This window comes from Chlamydotis macqueenii, chromosome 18, assembly GCF_036417535.1.
Source record: "Chlamydotis macqueenii isolate bChlMac1 chromosome 18, bChlMac1.mat, whole genome shotgun sequence".
Classification (NCBI taxonomy): Eukaryota; Metazoa; Chordata; class Aves; order Otidiformes; family Otididae; genus Chlamydotis; species Chlamydotis macqueenii.
In genome coordinates, this window is record NC_141573.1 from 12,340,799 (window position 1) to 12,360,508 (window position 19,710).

A 19,710-nucleotide genomic window follows, 5' to 3' on the forward strand; every position below is an offset into this window, starting at 1 on the left:
CTCTAAGAAAGCACAGCTTGGCTTTAGGTGGGAACAGGAGAAACATTTATTCAGATCTGCCGTGCACGCTTGGCACGGGGTTTGTTTTTGGGGTCCATTTGTACCTGTCTGGCTTGTTATACCTAATGGCCACAGACCCGACATTGTCAGAGCAGGTCATAGTTTTTGGTCCAGTGGAAGGAGATCCCCTCACAGGACGTATTCAGAGCAACTCCCCTGGACACAAACCTGCAGGACAGTGTCCCCCCAGCCTTGTCCCCATTTCCTACAGGAACTGGAGAAGGTGGCCAGCAGATGCTCCAGACCGCAAGTCCCACCGGGTCCCCCACGAGCACCCCAGGAGAGGTGGCAGCCCCCGCTGACCCACAGCAACACGTGTCCCTGGCCCCCATGCACCGGCTGCCCCGCTCTCCACCAGCTTCCCAAACCCTCGTCTCTACACGGCCGGCACAAAGCGGGCGCCCAGCTGAGCCCCATCGCCCCGCGGAAGCAGAACGGCCCCGCCGTGAGCCAGGCACCGCGCAGAGCCGCCCTCCTCCCCAGGTGCGATCTGCAGATAAGGGCAGCGGCTTCGCTCTGAGACGCTTGCGGCCTCTTAAAGGTCACGGGCCCCGTTGGGTTTGAGGGTGTCGGTTCCGCAGGATACAGCTCTGGTTTCTGACATCCTCTCGCAGCCAAGAGCGGAGAGCGCTGCTGATCACAACACGTCCCGAGGGGCCCAGGCCCCCACTGTCCCCCCACGTCCCCGCAGCACTGGGAGCGCTCCTGGGGCACTAACCACCAGCCACGTTTTTGGTCCTGAAGGAAAAGCATCACTGAGGGCTCCAAGAACAGATCCCAGATTCAGAACTTGCGATCACTCAAGCAAGGCCTGGGGTGCAAACTTATTTGTTGGGCAAAGACCAACGGGGAAACCAGCTGTGCCTCCAGCCTCACCAGGGGAAAGCCTTCCACCGAAGAAAAGCCACGTCCTGCCAGGACACTGGGCAACTCAAGCTCCTCCAACCCCCACTATAAATCAGCTCCATCATCTAAGGGGAGGGAATTTTAGGAAACAACCCTGCTGGAGAGAAGGGCTGAGAGAAGAAGCCACCAAAACGCTCCTGTGGTCCTTTGTGGCCCTAGTGACTCATTTGCCAGCACGACCTCCACCCAAACGATGCATGAAGGACCCTGGCTCCAGCGAGGGCTCCCTGTGGGCAGGAGTAGGAGAGCGGTTATGCACTAGATGTTGCTGTGTCTACCAGAAAAGTCAGAACCCCCACAGTTCAGCACCCCGTCTTTGCCCTGTGTGCTAGTGAACAGGGACCTGCAGCCATGTCCCACCAGACTCCTCCTGGAGCCCCAGCACACAGACCCGAAGCTTCTGGAAAGCATCCTTAAAATAACCCCTCTAACAGCGCTGCAGGCTGCCAGGACCAGCAAACAGGTGAAGCTTAAGGCACAAAAAACAAGAACGCAAAGTCAAGCCATGAAAATACCCGTTTCTTCTCTTCGTCTCACAGGTTTGGTGTTTGAGGACCGAGTACCAACTTCTGACAGCTTGGCCAGGCCAACCTCTCTTGGTCTTTGCCCTTTTGAGGGCAAAGGCTGGGTGCTGGGTTTAGCCCTCGAGGGCCAGGGGCAGGTCCAGCGCAGCCGTACTCTACCTCACACGGGACAAGTGTCCCTGCCCTCTCCATCCCATCCTGTCCTCCCTGCGGGGCAGCGCACACAACGTCTGGGCAAGGCAGGATCCCAGGGTCCCACAGAGACTTCCTAAAATCCGCTCCTCGGGCCCCAGATTGCCCATTCATGTCAGATTTAAGACAAGCTGAGCGATCAGCTCTGGCCTCCCTACGGAGCCGTGGTCAGGCGAGACGAGCGCTGCCCTCTGCCCCGCACGGAGCCGTTCAATGAGCCGTGTCCAAACCTCTTCCCAAACCTCTCCCACCGCTGTGGCCCTGAGGCTCCACGTCCCTCTGTGGGAGCCGTGGGAAGGACACGTCCCGCGCGGGGACACGCTGGCCCGCGGTCGCACGGAGGGAAGGGCTGGGAGGGGGACCCTGGGGGTCAGCCAACAAGAAGAAGAAAAATAAATCAACTGCGCAGCAATTTACACAGCGGCACTCCCTCCTTCCTGCACAGCCACGTTTTCACCACAGCTGCTCGGCAGAGGCTGGGGACGCTGAATCGCCTGAAGGGCTCCAGGACACTTCTGTAGAAGGATGCTTCCTCTTCCGATGAACTCCCCATCACCTGCGCTCCCCAAGGGCACTGGGAGCGCCACGGACCCGAGGACGTTGTGTGGGTATCAGCTTCCCCGGCTCTGTCGCGAAGTTCTGCTCCAGGACGGGGCGAGCAGGACAGGGGCTCCCACCCAGCACCACCTGGGCCAGCAAAGCCTTCTCCTCCCCTCCCTGCCCTGTGCCACCCCCCTCCTGGGCCCTGCACGGTGCTGAAGCCACGCAGGCAAACGGGGATGGCTCGGAGGCAAAAAACCGTATTTCTGCCCCAAAACAGTCCCAGCATCCGCCCCTCCGGTCCTGCAGCCTCGGCGCAGCCCGACCAGCGCAGCAAGGCCAGGGCCGGGGCCGACTCGCGTGCCCCGAGCTCTGCCCAGCCCCAGAACGTTGCACAGGAGCAGCGGGCACCGCCGACACAGCGCAGGGCTGCACACGCAGCTTTCAGCCGGCTGGAACCGCGCTGGGGGTTTACACCAGCACCACCTGCCCCTTCTCCAAGTTTGCTGGCCAAGGCCTTCCCAGGGAAAAGCACCCCATGGAAAATCCTGGGTGTGCCCAGCCAAACTCCAGGCCCCACAGGCTGAGCTGCTGGGGCTTTAGAGGGGGTTACGTGCCACGGTGAAAGGCGAACACCAGCGATCGGCGTTACCGACCTCCCCGGGCACGGAGCCCCTCGCTGAGGACGGCACATCCCCGCTCCCGCCGCCCCACGCGAAGCCGTGCAGGGAGGAGACGTTTGGAGCGCAGCTTCGTGCTCCCTTCGCGGTAAACCCACCCGAGAGGGCACCCACACGCTCTGCTCCTGCTCCTGGAGCCGGAACAACGCCTCCCACAGAGACCCAGGTCCCGGCGCAGGTGTGAGGGGTCTGATTTTTCTTCCGTTACGAGGAATTTTAGGATCCTCAGTGGCTGTTAGGGGGAAGTCGGTGTGAGTGAGCTCAGACCAGCCCTGCCTGCAGCTCCGGCCTCGTCCCCCCACTGCCACCGTGGGCTCCAGCCACATGGCACAAGTACTTTTTAGGCAATTGATAACATTTTGAATACAATTACCTAAAATCTCCATGCTCCAGCCAAGAAACTGGGGTTTGGAGAAGCTTTCCATAACGGAGCAGCAACCCACAGCGAGCCGAACTACATCTGGAGATGCTACATCCAACAGTGAGCTCCGGCGAGGAGCACCCCGCTCCGCAGAACCGCTGCCCTCCCTTCCCCCTCCCTTCCCCGTACCCCCTGCACACAAACACTTGCATTTTCCTCCCACCCCTGTGCATCTGTCCCGGGCAGAGCACCAGCTGCTGTTCCCTGCCTGGCCAGGTAGATGGTGCTCAGCCGGCACAAAGCGGGAAATCATCCGCGCTGGAGGAATGCAGTTGCCTCTGACAACGGCAATAACTCAACGTGGTTTCCACCGACAGATGCCGGAGGTCCCGCTCCAGCCCCAAACAAGCGGGAGCGACTCGGATCCTGATCGTCCACTTTAGCCTTTCACCTTTCTCTTCGGGCTGGCAGGTGGTGGATAAACTGGGAGCAAACATTTCACCCAGGCCAATGCTTTCCCAGCTCTCGTTTTCTCCTGGAAATCCACTCCTCTGACACTTTGCCCCCGACACGTTTCCCACAAAACCAAAACACAGCAGAGCCCAGTGGAGCAGGAAACAATTCACCCATTTTTTTTCCCCTACAAAGCTTGGGGGAGCCTGGAGGGGCACGGGCTGCCCACCGCCTCGCCCCGGGTCGCTCTCCTCCGCGTGCCGGATGGAGGATGTCTGGCATTGCTCTGGTTCTGTTTTAATGCTCACACCGTCGCGGGAGCAGGAAGCTGAAGCCATTTCCTGCGAGGCACCGCTCTGCCCGTCAAACGTTTCCAGCCTCAGCGCAAGCCCTTCCAAAAGCAAGCCCGGCAGCTGGACATGCGAAATCAGAGGAGGAGCTTGTCACAGGAAAATTCGAGTTGTGAAACCTACCCAGCCCCGCTGCCGCAGGCAGTAGAGATACAAATTCATTTTGCACGTCTGAAATGGAGCAGAAAAAGACTCAAGACAACGTTCCCCGTGTCCCTCCCCAGGGACGCAGGCCTGCTCCCCAGCAGACGCCACAGCCACGTCCCCTTTGTCCCTGCAGCCTGTGATCCGAAGGCTTCGGCAAGCTGTCCCTGCTCCGCGCTTCCAGCGGAGCCCAAACCACGGCTTGCGTTTGCTCGCTCCTCAACCGGCCGTCCCATAGACCGCCTGCCCCACAAACAGGCTGAAATAACCCCCACGAGACCCTTCCCGCCCTTCCAAGCGGAGGGAAGCCAGACGCTCATTCCCTGAAGCTCCGCAGAACGACTCCGGGCCGTGCCAGGGCCGAGCTGGGAACCCCGCAGACCCCGGTGAGCGGAGCTCGGCCCAGCCCCACGTCACCCGCCCAGCACGGAGCAGCCACCGCTCAGCCCCATCCCTTCTCCCCCCGCCCGAGGTCTGCGGGAGGAAGGGTCCAGCCCCGCACCCCATCCCAGGGAGCCCCTTTTCCAGAGAGGACGAACCCGGCCACGCTGCCCAGGGGTGTTTGGACAGAGCAGGACCAAGGCTGAAGACTTTGGATGGAGCTGGTGCTGAGCAAGGAGCAGCCAGGACGAGGAGGGTGGCAGCGCTCTCCGTTGCACTGGCTCTGCAGGTACGGGCAGACGCAGCCGGGGATGGGGCCAGGAGGGCAGCAGAGCCAGAAGCTCTCGCTTCTTCCTCCTCTGCTCCTCTCCCTCACAACCCACGCTCCTTACCGCTTTCCTCTCCAGCCAAGCGGGAATTTGAACAAGGAGCTGGTTCCGCTGCACCGTCTGAGCTCCAGGGAGGCGCCCAGGCGTCGCCGGGAGGGGACGGCAGGGAGGTGCCACGTGGGAATGGAGCCTTGGGGCAGGAGGAGCAGGGTACACCGCTGCTGGTGACACCAGGACAGGCTTCACCACAAGAAAACCAGTCTCCCAGGGCCTGGGGAAGATGCTGGATGATGGTGGCCAAGGGGGGAGCAGACACATGGTGGCCCATCCCCTGCTGCTGTCCCTGGCTGCTCCAGCCCACGTGTCACACGTGGTTACCTACTCCCAGCTCGTCTTCTCCAGGTGACACACTCGGACACGCGGCCTTGCTACAGGGCAACAAAGCCAAGCTCCAGGGCCCACGCAAAGGCTTCTGCTTCACCGAGCTCCCACCCACGGAGCTGCTCCTTTGCAAGACTCTTCTGCCCGGGAACCAAAGCCACGAAGCAGAGAGGAAACCCCAGAGCTCCTTCGGGGCCATGCAGGAACCCTTCACCTCCCACCCTCGGGGTGCGCGTTCCTGGGCTGTAAATAAACTTCTATTTGCTACACAAAGTAGGGCAAGGAGGACCGTTTCCCCGAGGGATGGTGGGAGGAACATCAGCCTTACGGCAGGATCTCAGATTTCATCTGACTCCACAACGTGACTCCTGGAGACCTCAGTAGGAGCCACACAGGGCATGACAGCACCTCTCCTCCGGCCACATCCCACCCAAGTCCTGCTCATCTCGTTGCTTCCAGTCCCAACAGGAATCTCTCCAGGGCACAGCTCTGCCCAGCCACCCTGCACCAGGGACCACAAGGTTTGGAAAGAGCACAGCCACAGCAAATTCACATCCCACATCCCACAGAGCAACACACAACCGAGGTCCACCCTCTGCAGATAAACCATCATGGACCTAACGCTGCCCTCCAGGACCACCCGCGTCTCCCTGCTCCCCGCACTGATGCGATGCGTTACCAAAGTCTCCTCCACATTTCAGAGCGCTGAACTACCTAAAGCCTGGGCAGCGTCCCCAGCACTCAACTGCGTCCTCTTGTCTTCTCCAAGGTCACCAAAATGGGTGGGCAGGGGACCTCAGGGGCAGCACGACCCCAGGGAGGGCCTGAGCAGCCTGTGAACTCGGCCTCCCACTCCCACCCCCTTTATCTGCTCATTGGGCTGCAGGAGGAAGCGAGTTCAGCCAGAGTTTGTCTAAACAATTATGTTTCAGCAGAAAAGCTGCTCAGATCTACTCCTTTTTCCCAGGACAAATCTGGAGAACCCCAAGGTAATCTCCACTCTCCTTCTATCTGCACAAGACAGAAGGCGGGGAGAAGAACACGAGGCGAAGAGCATCCAAACACCCCACCAGTGCCTGCTCTACCCCACCAGTGCCTGCTCCACCTCCCTCAGTGTCAGCGGTCTCCACCACTCATAAATCAGGAGGCAGCGTCCATCCCCACATCTGCTCCCCACACATCCAAAGTTTGTCTTCCAAATCCTTCCCCTCCAAACCACAGATTTTTCAAATTTAGGAAGACACAGACTGAAGAGCAGAGTAGACCGGAGAAGGTTTTGATGCAGAAACCATTTGGTACCCCCCTCTCCTCCCGGACACCTGAGGACCTCTCTCTTAGCAGAGCCACTCCCGTAGGCTGGGCAGAGCAGCTTCTCCCATCCTGCACAACCCCGCTGACCAGCAATTTCCTGACCACCAGCTGAACCTGGAAGAAGAAAGGACTTGATGCAAGGACAGATCCTGAGGCATCTTGCCAAGTTGACCAGCTCCTTGTAACAGAAGAAGAAACTGGAGAGTGTAGAGGGATTCACCCAGGATGACAAGCAAGTGAAGAGCGAAGGCAGGATCCTGACCAGGCTCTCCTGCCATCCAACTTCTTGTCATCTTCTCAGTGTTCTTCTGGCTCTTGGTCCCTGAACTTACTTCCACTACAGGTGGGACTGAGTTGCCAGTGAATGCCCCAAGAAGGTCACGCAGGCAATGGAGGACAGCAACCCCTATGCCGTAACAGCCGGAGCCTGTGTTTCCGCGTACCAGAGCTGCAGAGAAGGGCTCAGAGGACACCACCACTTTGGTGCCCCAGCAGAAACCAGCACAGGCTCCCAGATCAGAGCAAACAACATGCAGAGTAAACAAAAATCCCCACCCAGGAAGCAAACACCGGCAGGGGCTCCAGGCCGAGCTGGGCAGGGCCGTTCCTGTGGTGTCCCCTTCAGATCTGCTTGTCACACACGAAACGCCCCAGGTGCGCTCATGCTGGAGGTGAAAGCAATGCCCTGCAATTTAAGGCTCGTGAGCTACTGCAAAGCTGTAGCCGTGAAAGCGCCTCTCAAGAGCTCACATACCGTTAGCTTTCACCACCGCCCCTCCTCCTGGGCACCAGGCCCTTTTGGATTCCCAACTAATTGTCCTTCCCCGAGATGTCCCCAAACTGAGCTTGTCTTTCAGAGAGGGGAGGAACATCTGTCCCATTCCACGCGCAGCAAGAGAGGAGAGGGGAGGAACAGAGCCACCATAAAAAGTTAAAGTGCCATCGACAATCATCAAAGACAGTCTGACCCACGTGCTTCAGCAGACCATCGTCCACCGTGAGCACTTTGCAGAACAGCCCGACACACGGGGAGCAGGTCTGCTGGGGGCTGCCAGGCACTCCTGACAACCAGGGGTTAGCGGCTTGCACGGCTCTGTCCTGCTGCACCGGCCCTTTTCATCTCCACCTCTGCCTCTGAAATAGCACGAGAGGGGAAAATCTGTCTCGCACAAATGGAGACACCTCAGCTGAACTGATTGCACAGGCTCTCCTTACATCCAGCAGAGAAAAACAAACCCTTTGAGGACACAGCTCACGCCAGCCTAAGGGAGACGTCCAGATGATCAGCTCAGGTGCAGACAGCTCAAGCGAACAGGGTGAACACCATGCAGGACCCATGGATGAGTCATAGAAAAAGTCCTGAAGGTTGGAAAAGGCCAACCATCGAGTCCAACCATCCACCTAACACCACCGTGCCCACTAAGCCACGTGCAAGGGATTCACCGGGGGCACTCCCTGGAAAGGTCGTTCTCACAGATGGACAAAGGTTGCCCTCACAAAGAGACAAAAGGAGGTGTGCAGCTCCCACTGAATACTTTTGTACTCTGGGAAACACCAGCCAGGGATCACGCTAGAGCTGCACCACGGAAAGCCTCTGCAGACCCACGGGCTGGTAAGGCCACCCAATTCAGATGTAACCTGGACACCACCTCTTGGGTTGAAAAGCTAAACGTAAATCCAAGGTCACGCTCACATTTGGTAGAGCATCAATACTCTTTAAACTCCAAGGTGTTGAAAGATGCTTCGTTTCAGTTATTCTTCATCCCTGTCATACAAATTGCCTCTGCTGTGCAAAAACCAACCCACTGCCTCCACACAGAAGAAACTGCAGAGAACACAAGTCAAGGAGGAGCCAAGAAACAGAGAATTCCCATGCTGTCACTCCTAAGCTGGCACAGCAACCTTGGATGGCTTGTTAAAATCATTTGCTTTTCATAAACGCAGAGACATCTGCAAAGATTTGTGGTGTGCAAAATGTTTTGGACCAACCCTTCAGTCCAGCTTGGTCTCTCAGTGTGTCCGGTACTATCGTCATGCCAAGATAAAACAGAACAACTCCAGAGAGTGAAATACTTCTGCGTGTGACCACACAGAAATCCAGGGAACTTCTATACGCAGCGACCCGTTCAGAGGACCAACAAAATGAATTGCCCAAATTCAACCAACCTGGAGGAAAGCTGCTCTCTCCCTGAGCCTGTCCTTCAAAACCTCCAACAGATGGAAGGAAAACCAGGCCCAAAGCAGCCCGAGCACAGGCTGCGGTCCAAGACCAGCTGCTTCTTCCATTTATAGCCACACTGACTCCAGCTCCGTCGCAGCGTCCTGGACAATACAAGAGTGCCTGTGCGCCTGTTTGTTTGCCGGAGGAGTAAAGAACACAACTGGCTTGCTGTCAAGTTATCTTTTTTGCTCACAACAACGTTTGATCTCCTCAAAACAAAGTTATCTCTCCAGAATCTCAATTCAGCTCCTCAAGTCCTCGCACAGTTTACAGAGCTGGCACCGCACCCAGCCTGTGGTGGCCCTTCAGCCGCTGGCCAACAGAAACATCTCAGGCAGGGACAGAGGTCTAGAAATAGTTTAGAAGAAAATGATTTCTTAACTCCAGAAGGTTCATCACCACTGCCATCGCTTCCCTCCCCCGGCAGACAGCAGAGAAGTCACAAAACGAGCGGCCAGGCCTTATGGCGGGAGATCAAAGCAAAAGCTCTGTTTTATCTTGGTCAAGATAATGAGTTTTATTTGCCTTATCAGCCTGGAGGAAGATTAACCCAAATGTAAGAAAGTCTGAAGATGCCAAAGGAGCTGATAGGAGCTGGGAGCGTGTTCCGCAGCACGACCGCCACGGGCTCCAGACGCGCAGATACCACAAGGGAAACGGAGAAACTCTTGGGTCAGGTTTGTAGACGTCACCTTTAGCCAGGGCCGCATCTCCCACCGCCTTCCAGTGTCACTCACACGGATGCAAACCCAGCGGCAGCGGGAGTGCTCACCCATGTCTCTCAGCGCGGTGAAGGCCTGGAAGGCGGTGGCTGCCCAGGTTCACAGGCACGGAGATGCAGAGCCAGGAGGGTCCCACAGCTGCACAGAGCTTGCGCCTACCACGACCAGCACAGACCCCACGAGCCTGCAGAGCCCCAACGCTCCCGGCGCCGCATGCTTGGTCACCTTCTGTCTGGAAGAGGAGGCTTTGACCTCGACAAAGACAGGTCCAGCCTCAGATGTCTCCTTCGAGGCTCAGGAAGCAGTGACACCACGCACAGCCCAGCCCACAGACCCAGCCAGTGCCAGAAGGGACCTGCCAGGCCGCTCAGCCCAGCGCCAGGAGGACTCCGCAAGCTCAGCATCCACGGGTTTGCCCTCTCCTGGTCTCAGATGACGTGGGGAGGGAAGCGGGAATCGTAACGTTTCCTATGGGAAACTGTTCCTTCACATCACGAGGCTCCACTGGGGAGATCGCTGTTTTCCTACGCGCCCTTGGGGACTTCCGACGGGGCACACGAATTCTCCATGTGACCGCACCCGGGTCTGGCTGCCCGCGCTGGGGACCCACGCGGAAGTGTGATGGTATCCGTACAAACCGTGCCCGCGCAGCCGCAGAGAGGGGGACAGGTGGATGGCACGGTGACTGGAGCTGAACGCGATGGAATGAGCTTGGGAACAGCATTCCTGTGGGGTAAAGATGTGCAGCAAAGATGTGCATCACGTTTGCACCACCTGGCCTCCGTCCCAACACCCTCAGTGCCCAAAATACACCCCAAAACGAACTGGGGGGCCTGGCAGCTCCCTGCACAGCCAGGGACAGAGCACACGGTGGGAGGAGGCAGCAGAGAGCGCCCGGCCCCCCCGCTGCCCTCCTTACGCGGGCAGAGGGCCACGCACGCAGCGTTGCGGACCAGGCGATGCGATTGCCTCCCCCGCGCACGCTCTCGCTCCTTCGTTCCAAGGGGCTGGCGCTGCAGCTCTCCGTTTTTCCAGATTATCTCATTTTTGGCACCCGAGCTCACAAGCTGGGACTCCGCGTTTCCCACTCAGCCCCTCCATTCGGGTTCTCGGGCTGTAGGGACTTTCCCGTTAAAAATCATAACGACGACGATGACCCGTAAGCCAGCCCAAACATGCCAGCTGGTTGTGAGGACCTGTTTCCCTCCAGCTCCGGTCGCTGTACAGTTACACCGCAGCGCGGCTCGGAGAGCTGGAAACCATTACTCACCGCGTCTCCTCTCAGCCCTGGCCTCCTCATCGCGGGGAGCGGCGCTGCGCTAACGGTCATCCAAATCCCTCCAAACCCCCAGCCCCACCCTCGCCGTTACCCTGGCAGGACAGCACAGAAGAAAAGTCTCCCCAAGGCTTGGGTGGCTTTGGTTCTCCATCCCTGGGTGTCCGTGGCAGGACGTAGGCCTGAAGGTGGCTGTGGGGGGGGCACTGGGCTGCAGCCCCCACCGCAGCTTCCCCAGCGCACAGCACCGGGGCCCTGGTTTCCGGATACGGCCTTTGCAAAGAGCTCGGTGGATCTGAAAGTCTTTTTTTTTTTTTTAATTTTAGCTCAACTCTAAGGGAGCCTCTAAAACAGCAAGTTCTAAAGAAAAGGCTTTCCGTAGAGCTCCAAGGCTGGAAAAAAACGAGTCAAAAAGCTGAATTGCTTCACTCTGCTGATGTCATCCTGCTTGTTCTGCAGCAAAACAGGAGGGAGGACCCTGCTGCTTTTCCCAGGGCTCGGGGCACCCTGCGTGGCCAGCCCAAAGACGGGCACCAGGCCGCAACGGGACAAAGGCTCCACAGATGCTGAAAGCTCATGGATGGTTCAGACGACTTTGCACAGCACCATGGTGGGACACGGCTGTTGAAGGGGAGGTCCAGTTTTAGCTGAAGGCTCCCATTATCCATTGTATCTGCTTTGATTTATCTAACCAAGCTCCACAGCATCCCCACAAGAAAGGGCCATGGGCAAGGAGAACCATGGCCTTACCAGTTGCCAAGAGCAGGAAAAGGAGATGAAGGCTGGAGCAGGCAGCAGAGCCACGGTGAAGAATGTGGCCTGATGGCAGCACGCCGTCCCCGAGGCCCCGGGCAATGTGATCACAGCAGCTTGTGCCAGAGACAAAAAACAATCATCAGATCAAACCGGCTTTCACTTCTCATCCCGGATCACTTCTAATCCATCGCCTGAGATCCCAGAACTGAGCCTCCACCCAAACACACACAGGTTCAGATTTGAGGGGAGCAGAGACAGGAATTACATCCACGTGGAGAATGTAAACTGTTCTGGGACCAAGGATGCCTTCCTCCCTCACCCCGACCACCACCGGGTTGGAAGGAACAAGAACAAGACGTTCAACCACACATGCACAATGCCAGTGCTGGCAACAGGAGGCACCAGAGGAAGGGGATGCTCAGGCAGGAGGTCGCAGCAGAATCAGCCACGATGGACAACGTGGCTCTATCCGAGGATCTGCCTGTCCCACGGCCAGCCTGGGATCCCTCCTGTGCAAAGGGCCGGTAGATGCCTCCAGATGGTTCATCCTCCCACAGCGATTCCCCTTGCCTCTCCTGGACAGCCTGGCTCAGCCATGGTGGAAAGGAGACCGGTGGGGCTGATCCCATGCCCACGGCTGTGGGGAATATCCCAGGCAAAGCTGCTGCTCCCGAACGAGGAAGAGGAGGGCCTGAAGCAGAAGATGTCAAGCAGCCAGGTGAGCCAGCACCCCGCCGGCTGCAGCACCAACGAGGGTCCTGGGGGCAGGACCCCGGCACCAGGTAGAGGCAGTGGGACGGCAGCCGGGGCACAGCCACCCGTCCCAGCCCCCTCCAGCGCGGCGCTACGGGGAGGAACCAGCGCCGGCCGGGCTGGCCTGGGCACCACGCACCCTGCTCACGCCTGCCCCACCAGCGCGGGGGAGGAGCGGCCCTGGCTGCCAGCTCCAACCCGGGCCCGCGCCCCACGGCCGGAGAGAACCGCTGCCCACGGCGGGACCTGGGGAGAGGGTACCCCCGCCCACAGGTGGTCATGTCTGGATGTGAAGGTTTGGTAGGTCCTATGTGGTCTCCAAGGCTGCAGGTTCACAAACAGCACTTCCCCTTACCTTTTTTTAACGTTTATTTTTAACTGCTGGGCCTCTTTCTGCCCGTTGCACATTCTCCCCTTGCTGACGCCCATGGCACAGCCCTGCTCGCGTTTCTCCGGACACTCCAACCACAGCAATCCACACCACCCGGTCACCCCACTGCACCTCCTTGTCCTAGCCGGGCAGCACAGGCCACCCCGGGGACACGACGTCCAGCCCTGCCCAGGCTGCTGGTGCGGTGGCACATCGCACCCGTGACGCGCACCCCCGTCCCATCACCAAGCGCCCGACAGCGTTAAACCCTGCGGGTATGCAGCCAACACTCCCCAGGGCACGGGGGAGGGCGGGAGAAGGACTCGCAGAGGGAGAACAGGGATGGGGAGGAACATTTCTGGCTTTTCTGCCCCACAAAGGCACCTCCCGCCCTCCTCCCACCTTGAGAGCTGCGGCTCCGGAGCAGGCTCGGCCCACGCCGCCAGCCCTGCCGCCCTCGCGAAGCTCAGCGCTGTAACCACTCCTTTCCTTTGCGATTTGCTCCCAACTGCCGAGCTCTCGGCGATCGCCCTTCTCCTCCCACCGGTCCCTTCCCGCCCAGCACGTTCTCCCGCGTGCCTTTGGCAGCGGGACGGGGGTTAAGGGCACGGCAGCTGAGCTCGGGCAGGCGGGGACTGCACGTCCCAGCACCGGGCTGAGGGCAGCTGGAGGCAGCTGCCTGCGTCCCGGCTCAGCTGTTTGCGCCAGAGAGCCACCGCACAACGGGATGGAGGGGCGTCCCGTCCCACGGGAGCATCTCTCGGGTGCCCCACGCCCCAGGAACAGCGGGAGGGAGCGGGACTTCGCCCCGCGCGTTGTCTCTGCTGCAGACATCAGGGAGCCGATGTTTTCACTTGGGGGGCTGTGGTGGGGCCAGAGCCGCAGCAGAGCTGGCGAGGTCGGCAGCACGCCTGCGCCCACCCGCAGGGCTCCCGGAGCCTCCCCAAAACTCCTCCACGGGCTTACACCACAGACAAGCAGAGATACTATCCGCCCGCCCAGCATCACCCCGGGCGGGTGTCACGGACCAAAGGGAGCAGTGCCCTGAAACGGGGTCCTGCGTGAGAGCGGCCCCGGGCCACCCCGCGTCACGGAGATGGAGGAGGCTGGAGGCAGCCAGGAAGGGGACACGGGCTCCGGCAGCGGCTCCCGGACGTCCCCTCATGCTGACACTGAGGGGGAAGGAGCCAGAGCCCTCCCTGTCCCTTCTGCGCTGTCTCCCAGCTCTCGTTCAGACTGAAAGCCCCTTTTGTCCCAGGGCAGACCCCAGACAGCTGGGCTCTCGGGTAAAACCCACTCCAGCAGCTGTCCCGGGCTCCTGGAGTCCTTCGCGACGCAGAGCCCTCCCTCTCTCTGCCGGCAGCTGGGGGATTCAGCAGCTCAGACCACCTTCTGCTCCTCATGTGCCCCATCACCCACGGCGCAGAGCTCGGGAAGAAGCCCAGAGCAGCCCAAACCCAGCCGGGTGAAGCTGAGCACCCACCCACGGGAGAAGATGGGGCTCCTGTGCACCAGGCAGCTGGGGACAGACCCAGGCTGTACCCGTCACTGGGCTGGGCCTTAGAGCTCAGCCATGCCCAGCTGGGGAGGGACTGCTCCCTGCCAGAAACACTGGTCTGCTCTTAAAACCCAGCTCAGAAACGCCACGCCTAAGCCAAGCACCACTCAGATCTTACGGGTCCAATATCAGCTCCACCACCAGCTCCTGACTTGATTTTAGGGGATGCACACGCCAAAACCCAGCCTCTGCGCAGACCCCGTCACTGCGCGTGGGGAGAGGAGATGGAGCAGAGGACCGTCGCGCGGTGGGGAGAGACGGGGGCGCGTGGTCCAGCGTCGGGACGCGCGCACCTCCCAGGTCCTGCGTTGGCCACCGCATGCCAGCCCACAACACCCGGGGAGAGAAACAGGGTGGGGCGGGGAGGTGGCGGCCTCTGACCAAGCACTGCATCCCTGGCCAGAGAGATGTGGGTGATGGGGAATGGAAAAACAGCTACAGGCCAGAAGAGGGGAAAAAAAAAAAAAAACAAACCTCCAAAACATTAGGGAGAATAAATGATGGCTGGCGGGGGAGGGAGGCTGGCTTTAATACGGGATTAATGGAAAACGAGATAGAGCTAATATAAGCCAGGGCTCCAGTTTAATAGTGGCGCTGGTCCATGATGTTATTAGACTTTGGCTCCAAGGCCAAAAAACCCTGACTCCTGCTAACGAAGAGGCGGTTTCTGCCCCACAGCCATACACACCGCCACTGAACAACAGCCCGCCACGCCACAGCCTCTCCAGCGCCTTGGGGGCTTTTCTAGATGCCACATGGGTGGGTGGGCCCGCGCACGAGGCCCGAGCTGTCAGAAGTGTTGTTTTCTGCAAGCGCTCAGGCTTTTGGCAGTTTCTTTTTATTCCCTTACAGGCTGGATGGCTGTTTTTATCCAAGCCGACAGCTCCTCCAGCCAGGATAAACCTGAGGGTAACGGCCGAGTATGCAGACACGCCTGAGCACGGGTCCCACACCGGCCTCAAAAGGCATCACCCCCGGAGCCGAAAGAGCAGCGTCCCCGCACAGGCTCCGAGCCTGCAGCGAGGGACACCAGGCACCGGCCAGCACCTCACCCAGGCAGCCCACAGCTGTACTCACCTTCTTCTCTCTTTGGTGGGCTCTCCATCAGCGTCGGCTGCGGTTTTGGCTCTGCCTGGGGAGGCTGAGGGGCCAGGGGAGGCTCCAAACTCTCCACCGGCCGTGCTGGTGGGACTGGGACCTCGGCAGCCTTGGCTACCTGAATTTCCACGCGCTTGGTGGCCACGTCGGGCACGGGAGCGTTGGCCGTCTCGGCTCTTCGCTGGGGCATCTCGGGGATCTTTGATGCCGGCGCCTCCACCCTCCGGAGAGCCGGCTCCTGGGGCTTGCCGAGGGTGATCTCAGTCCTCCTTGGGGTGGGCTCGGGGGGTTTGTGGCCCAGCACATCTGCTCTTTTGAGGCCAAACCTCGACAACCCTGAGGTGGAGTTCTCCACCTGCTTGGACGAGATGTCAATGGAGATTTCTGTTCTTCTGGACACTGGCTCAGGCAGTTTGGGTCCAGAGAGCTCCACTCTCCTCAGAGAGGGCTTGGGTGATCTTTGCCCCGTGGGGTCCGCATGTCGGGCGGGTGGCTCCAAATTTCTGGCGCCGAGTTCCTGAAACTTCTGCGTGGAGCTGGACACGGTGGACCTAAGGAGAGGGTTTGGGGTCCGTCTTTGTGGGGTGGAGGAATTTGAAGACTGATCTACCTCCTCAACCTCAAAAGATCTTTTCAGAGCTGAAAAACAAGAAAAGGAGTCCAGAATTTAGTTACCATCCACCTCAACTTCTCAACAGAGGCTTCCAGACACCGCCTGAGGCTCGTAACCCCACCCCTGCTCCTCCGCCTGGGGCTTCACAACCCTGTTTCATGCTGGTGGGGACCAAGGGCCAGGCTCTGCCTCTTCAGACACGTTACAAACCCACTAATCCGTGGAGCACGACACAGGACCCGGCAGCAGCCCGACTCCCAACGCCTCCCTTTCCCTCCTGCATCCGAAGGATGTGCAGATAAACACAGGCTTCCCGGCACCTGCTGCCAGCAAAATTCGAGTCAGGAACGTGCAAACAATCCCAGGAGAGCACCAAATCCATACACATACAGGAACAGAAACCAAGGTGGCAGCCACAGAAGCTCATATCCTTGAAAACAATCCTAGGGATCACCTGAGCCAAAGCCTGGAGTGTCTTGGAAACACTGACACGGGTCCCCGAGGCAAGGACGGGGCCAACGCGAGGCCTGAGGGACGTCCTAAAATCTAAACATCAGCATTCCCGTTTTGCCGAGAGGGAAGTCAGGAGGCAAAGAGAGACAGATGCAACACAGGACTGGACGCTCCGATTTAGGCAGGGTCCCACCTTCACTGAGCCCCGGCACCGCGCAGGACCTGCCCCCGCGCCCCCAGCTGCCGGAGAGCAGAGGCACGGGTCACCCCTGCACAACTCCAACACGTGCCCGTCATTCAGCTCTGCCCGTCCCCCTCCGCACACAGAGCTCCCTGGCCAGGCAGGCCACAGAGGAACGAAACCCCCAAATCCCCGGAGCGTGTCTAAGGAAACCTGAGACTTGTGGTTTTGTTTGGTGAAGAGGGGCCTAAGGTGGCAGCTTCTGTAGGAAACTGCTGGAAGTTTCCCCTTTGTTCAGTGGACTCGGCCGGGCCTGGGGCGGACCCGCTGCTGGCCAAGGCCGAGCCGATTGGTAGCAGAACGTTCCCTGATAACGCCTCTCCTGTAACGTATTTAAGAAGGGGAAAACAGAAGGAGAAAAAAAAAAAAAAAAAAAAAGAGAAGAGAAGAGAAGATGTGAAGACACTGAGCGGGGGCAGAGAGGGGGAAGCGCGAGCCTTGTGGGCCTTGCACCCCTCACCCTCTGGCCTCTCGCCAGGGGCCGACCGGGCCCGACTCGGCCCGGCCCGGCTGAGAGAAGTGGAGAGGAGATGAGCTGGATGATGTGAAGAGATTCTGAGAGGTGTCTGCCAGCCTGTTGTGAAGAACTTTTCTTGTGAGAGAAACGGCTGCAGACGTCGAGGTCAGTGAAGAAGGAGTGAGAGAGAGACTGCGTAGTCTGGTCCTGATCGGGGCTGAACTACGACACTGAGGGACGCTGGTGTCAGACCCCTCAGCCTGGGAGCACAAAGCATCGCCAAAAGAAGCCTCCATCTGCGCAGCGATGCTCCCGTGCCAGCTCCCTGACAATGTCCTGGCTCACGCCCGGCCGGCCACATGTCCCCCATGCAGCCCGAAGCCCAGCAGATCCCCTGCTCCGCACAGGAGCCAGCCAGGTGGAAATAAAGGCTGAACTTCACGTGAAGGGAGGGAAACCCGGAGAACTGCTGCTGGATCACATCCTGCCCACACGCCCCGTGTCCCCCTGCACCCAGGGGTGTCGGTCAGCACAGCGCTGGGGTCCCAAAGGAGCCCCCAGGAGGTGAGGCTGACCCAGCATGGTGACAGCCCCAGTGCAGTGACAGCCACGCTGCTAACAACCAGCACAAGCCTCAGTAACGAGTCCGCTCATCCTTTACATCAGCAGGACAGTATCGGCGGGATCTATCCTTTAAAGCCCGGGCTTGAGATCACACACGATACCAGGAGCCGGGGAGAGACCACAGCCTTCCCTCGTCTCCGGACGTCTGCCCACCCCAGCGTGGAGCTGGAGAAGAGCCACCACGTGGGAAGCATCTCCCCCGCTCCTCAGGGCTGCTCCAACCCCAGGGCAGGACCAGGGGGCTGGGGACCCTCCATCCCTCAGACGCATCCGTTCGGAGAGCAGCCATCTGGCGCAGCCGGCGGGACGCGGTCGGGGGGTTGTCCGCGTGGCAGGCGTCCCAGCTCCGCTCTGCCGGCAGAGCGCAAAGGCGGCCGCTGACCCCCACCACCCCCGGCTCCAGGCAGGGCAGGCAGCAGGGGCTGGGGCCAGCGGTGGCCTCGGCAGCTCCGAGGGCTCCCAGAGGGGACGGTGAGGACAGCGAGACCTTCGGGGCTGGGGACAAGCCACGCAACGGGGAGGCACGCAGGGGCCAAAGCATTAGGATTCAGGCTTTGGGCTGCTTTCCTTTTTGGGGGAAACACCAAAAACTGCTAAATACGAATGCCAGGCGGCAAAAGCCGGCAGAACCGGCGCCACAGAGGCTGGCACTGGTACCCTCCCCTGGATGCTCTGGAGCAGTGACCCAGCAAAAGCCCCTCGATGCTTGGAGACAGACACGCACCCTCGTCCCCCAGCTCCGGTGCAGACCCCGGCACGGGAACTGCCTGGAAGCAACAGGCTCGCAGCGAGGGTGTCCCGGCTGGCGTGGGCGGGGGGACACACGAGGTGATTCACTCTCGGCATGAACCGGATGGAAACGGCACCGCGGCTTCGAAAAGAGGAAAGCACCAAAGCGTGAAGTGAAACATGCACCACGTAAAACGCAGCAAGGGCTCTGCAAGGCCACTTAGCAGTGACAAAATGGTCCATTCTGCACCTCGAAATAACCAGATGCTGAGGGAAGGAGGGAGGAAGGCAGCAAAGAGAAGCAAAGATTATTTTCCTTCACGTTATCTGCTTCATCTGCCCTCCCAGCCGGGTCACCACTGGCTTGCAGAGGTGAGATGCTCTCTGCGGCAACCTCTGCCCCACGGCTGCGCTTCCACATCTCACGCACTGCGTGTCTACGACTACGTCTCAAACATCAGCACCCCCAGAACAACAAGTTTTTTTAAAAAGTGCCAAACTTGAGAGCTGTTCCAACGTGTCCGTAACTCTCAGCTCTCCAAAACAGAGCTGGAGCTCAAACTCTCCAGCACAGAATTTCTATCCTTTTCCTTCTCCATCACACCCTTAATCCAAAAAACAACAACAAAAAATAACATTTTAGTTCTTTTTTCCCCAAATTTCCAAGTTTAAAACAAGGCACCAGTCAAGCCCAGTTTGCATTTTGCAGAAAAACAAAGGCAGCAGAAGGGACAACCGGACAGGGAGCCGTTCCCCAGCCCCGAGCAAAGCCAGGAGAGATACGGGAGGACACGGCCGGGCCAGACATTGCCAGCTCCCTGAAGAACAGGATCTCCGTTTTGTCCACGTCAGGCTTGTAAAACCCGCTCGTTGCTCCTCCAGCCAGCCAGCCCAGCCTCACTTTATTCCCTTCAGCAAAGCAGCCTAACAACCTCGTGACAGGAGTGTCTGGAGGAGCAGTCCGAAAGCAAACGCTCTCAAGGAACCCGGCAGCAGGAAACACTGGTGAGCATCCTTCCATAAGGAACAGCACTCTGGAAATTTCTCAGTGCCAGGTGGTTTGGGGATTTCTTGTTGGCCCGACAACGAGCTTTGGGTACAACCAGCCCCACTGACCTCCGGGGTTCATTGCGTGAACCACCTCCATCATCCCAGCTGAGTCCCCCGCCACCTGCCGCTGCCAAAGAAATGGTGGCGCTGGTGACCAGGCGGCGGGTCACTCGACGG

General features: G+C 59.3%; 1 protein-coding gene across 4 annotated transcripts in view; it reads right to left on the minus strand.

The window, feature by feature from the left end:
* SEPTIN9 (septin 9) overlaps positions 1-19,710 on the minus strand; it is a 137,498-nt gene that overhangs the window by 38,969 nt on the left and 78,819 nt on the right. For all 4 annotated transcript variants that reach the window (XM_086762155.1, XM_086762157.1, XM_086762154.1 and 1 more), the window contains one exon: positions 15,346-16,005. In XM_086762155.1, coding sequence (XP_086618281.1) covers positions 15,346-16,005 — 660 coding nt within the window. The remainder of the gene's footprint in view (positions 1-15,345; positions 16,006-19,710) is intronic.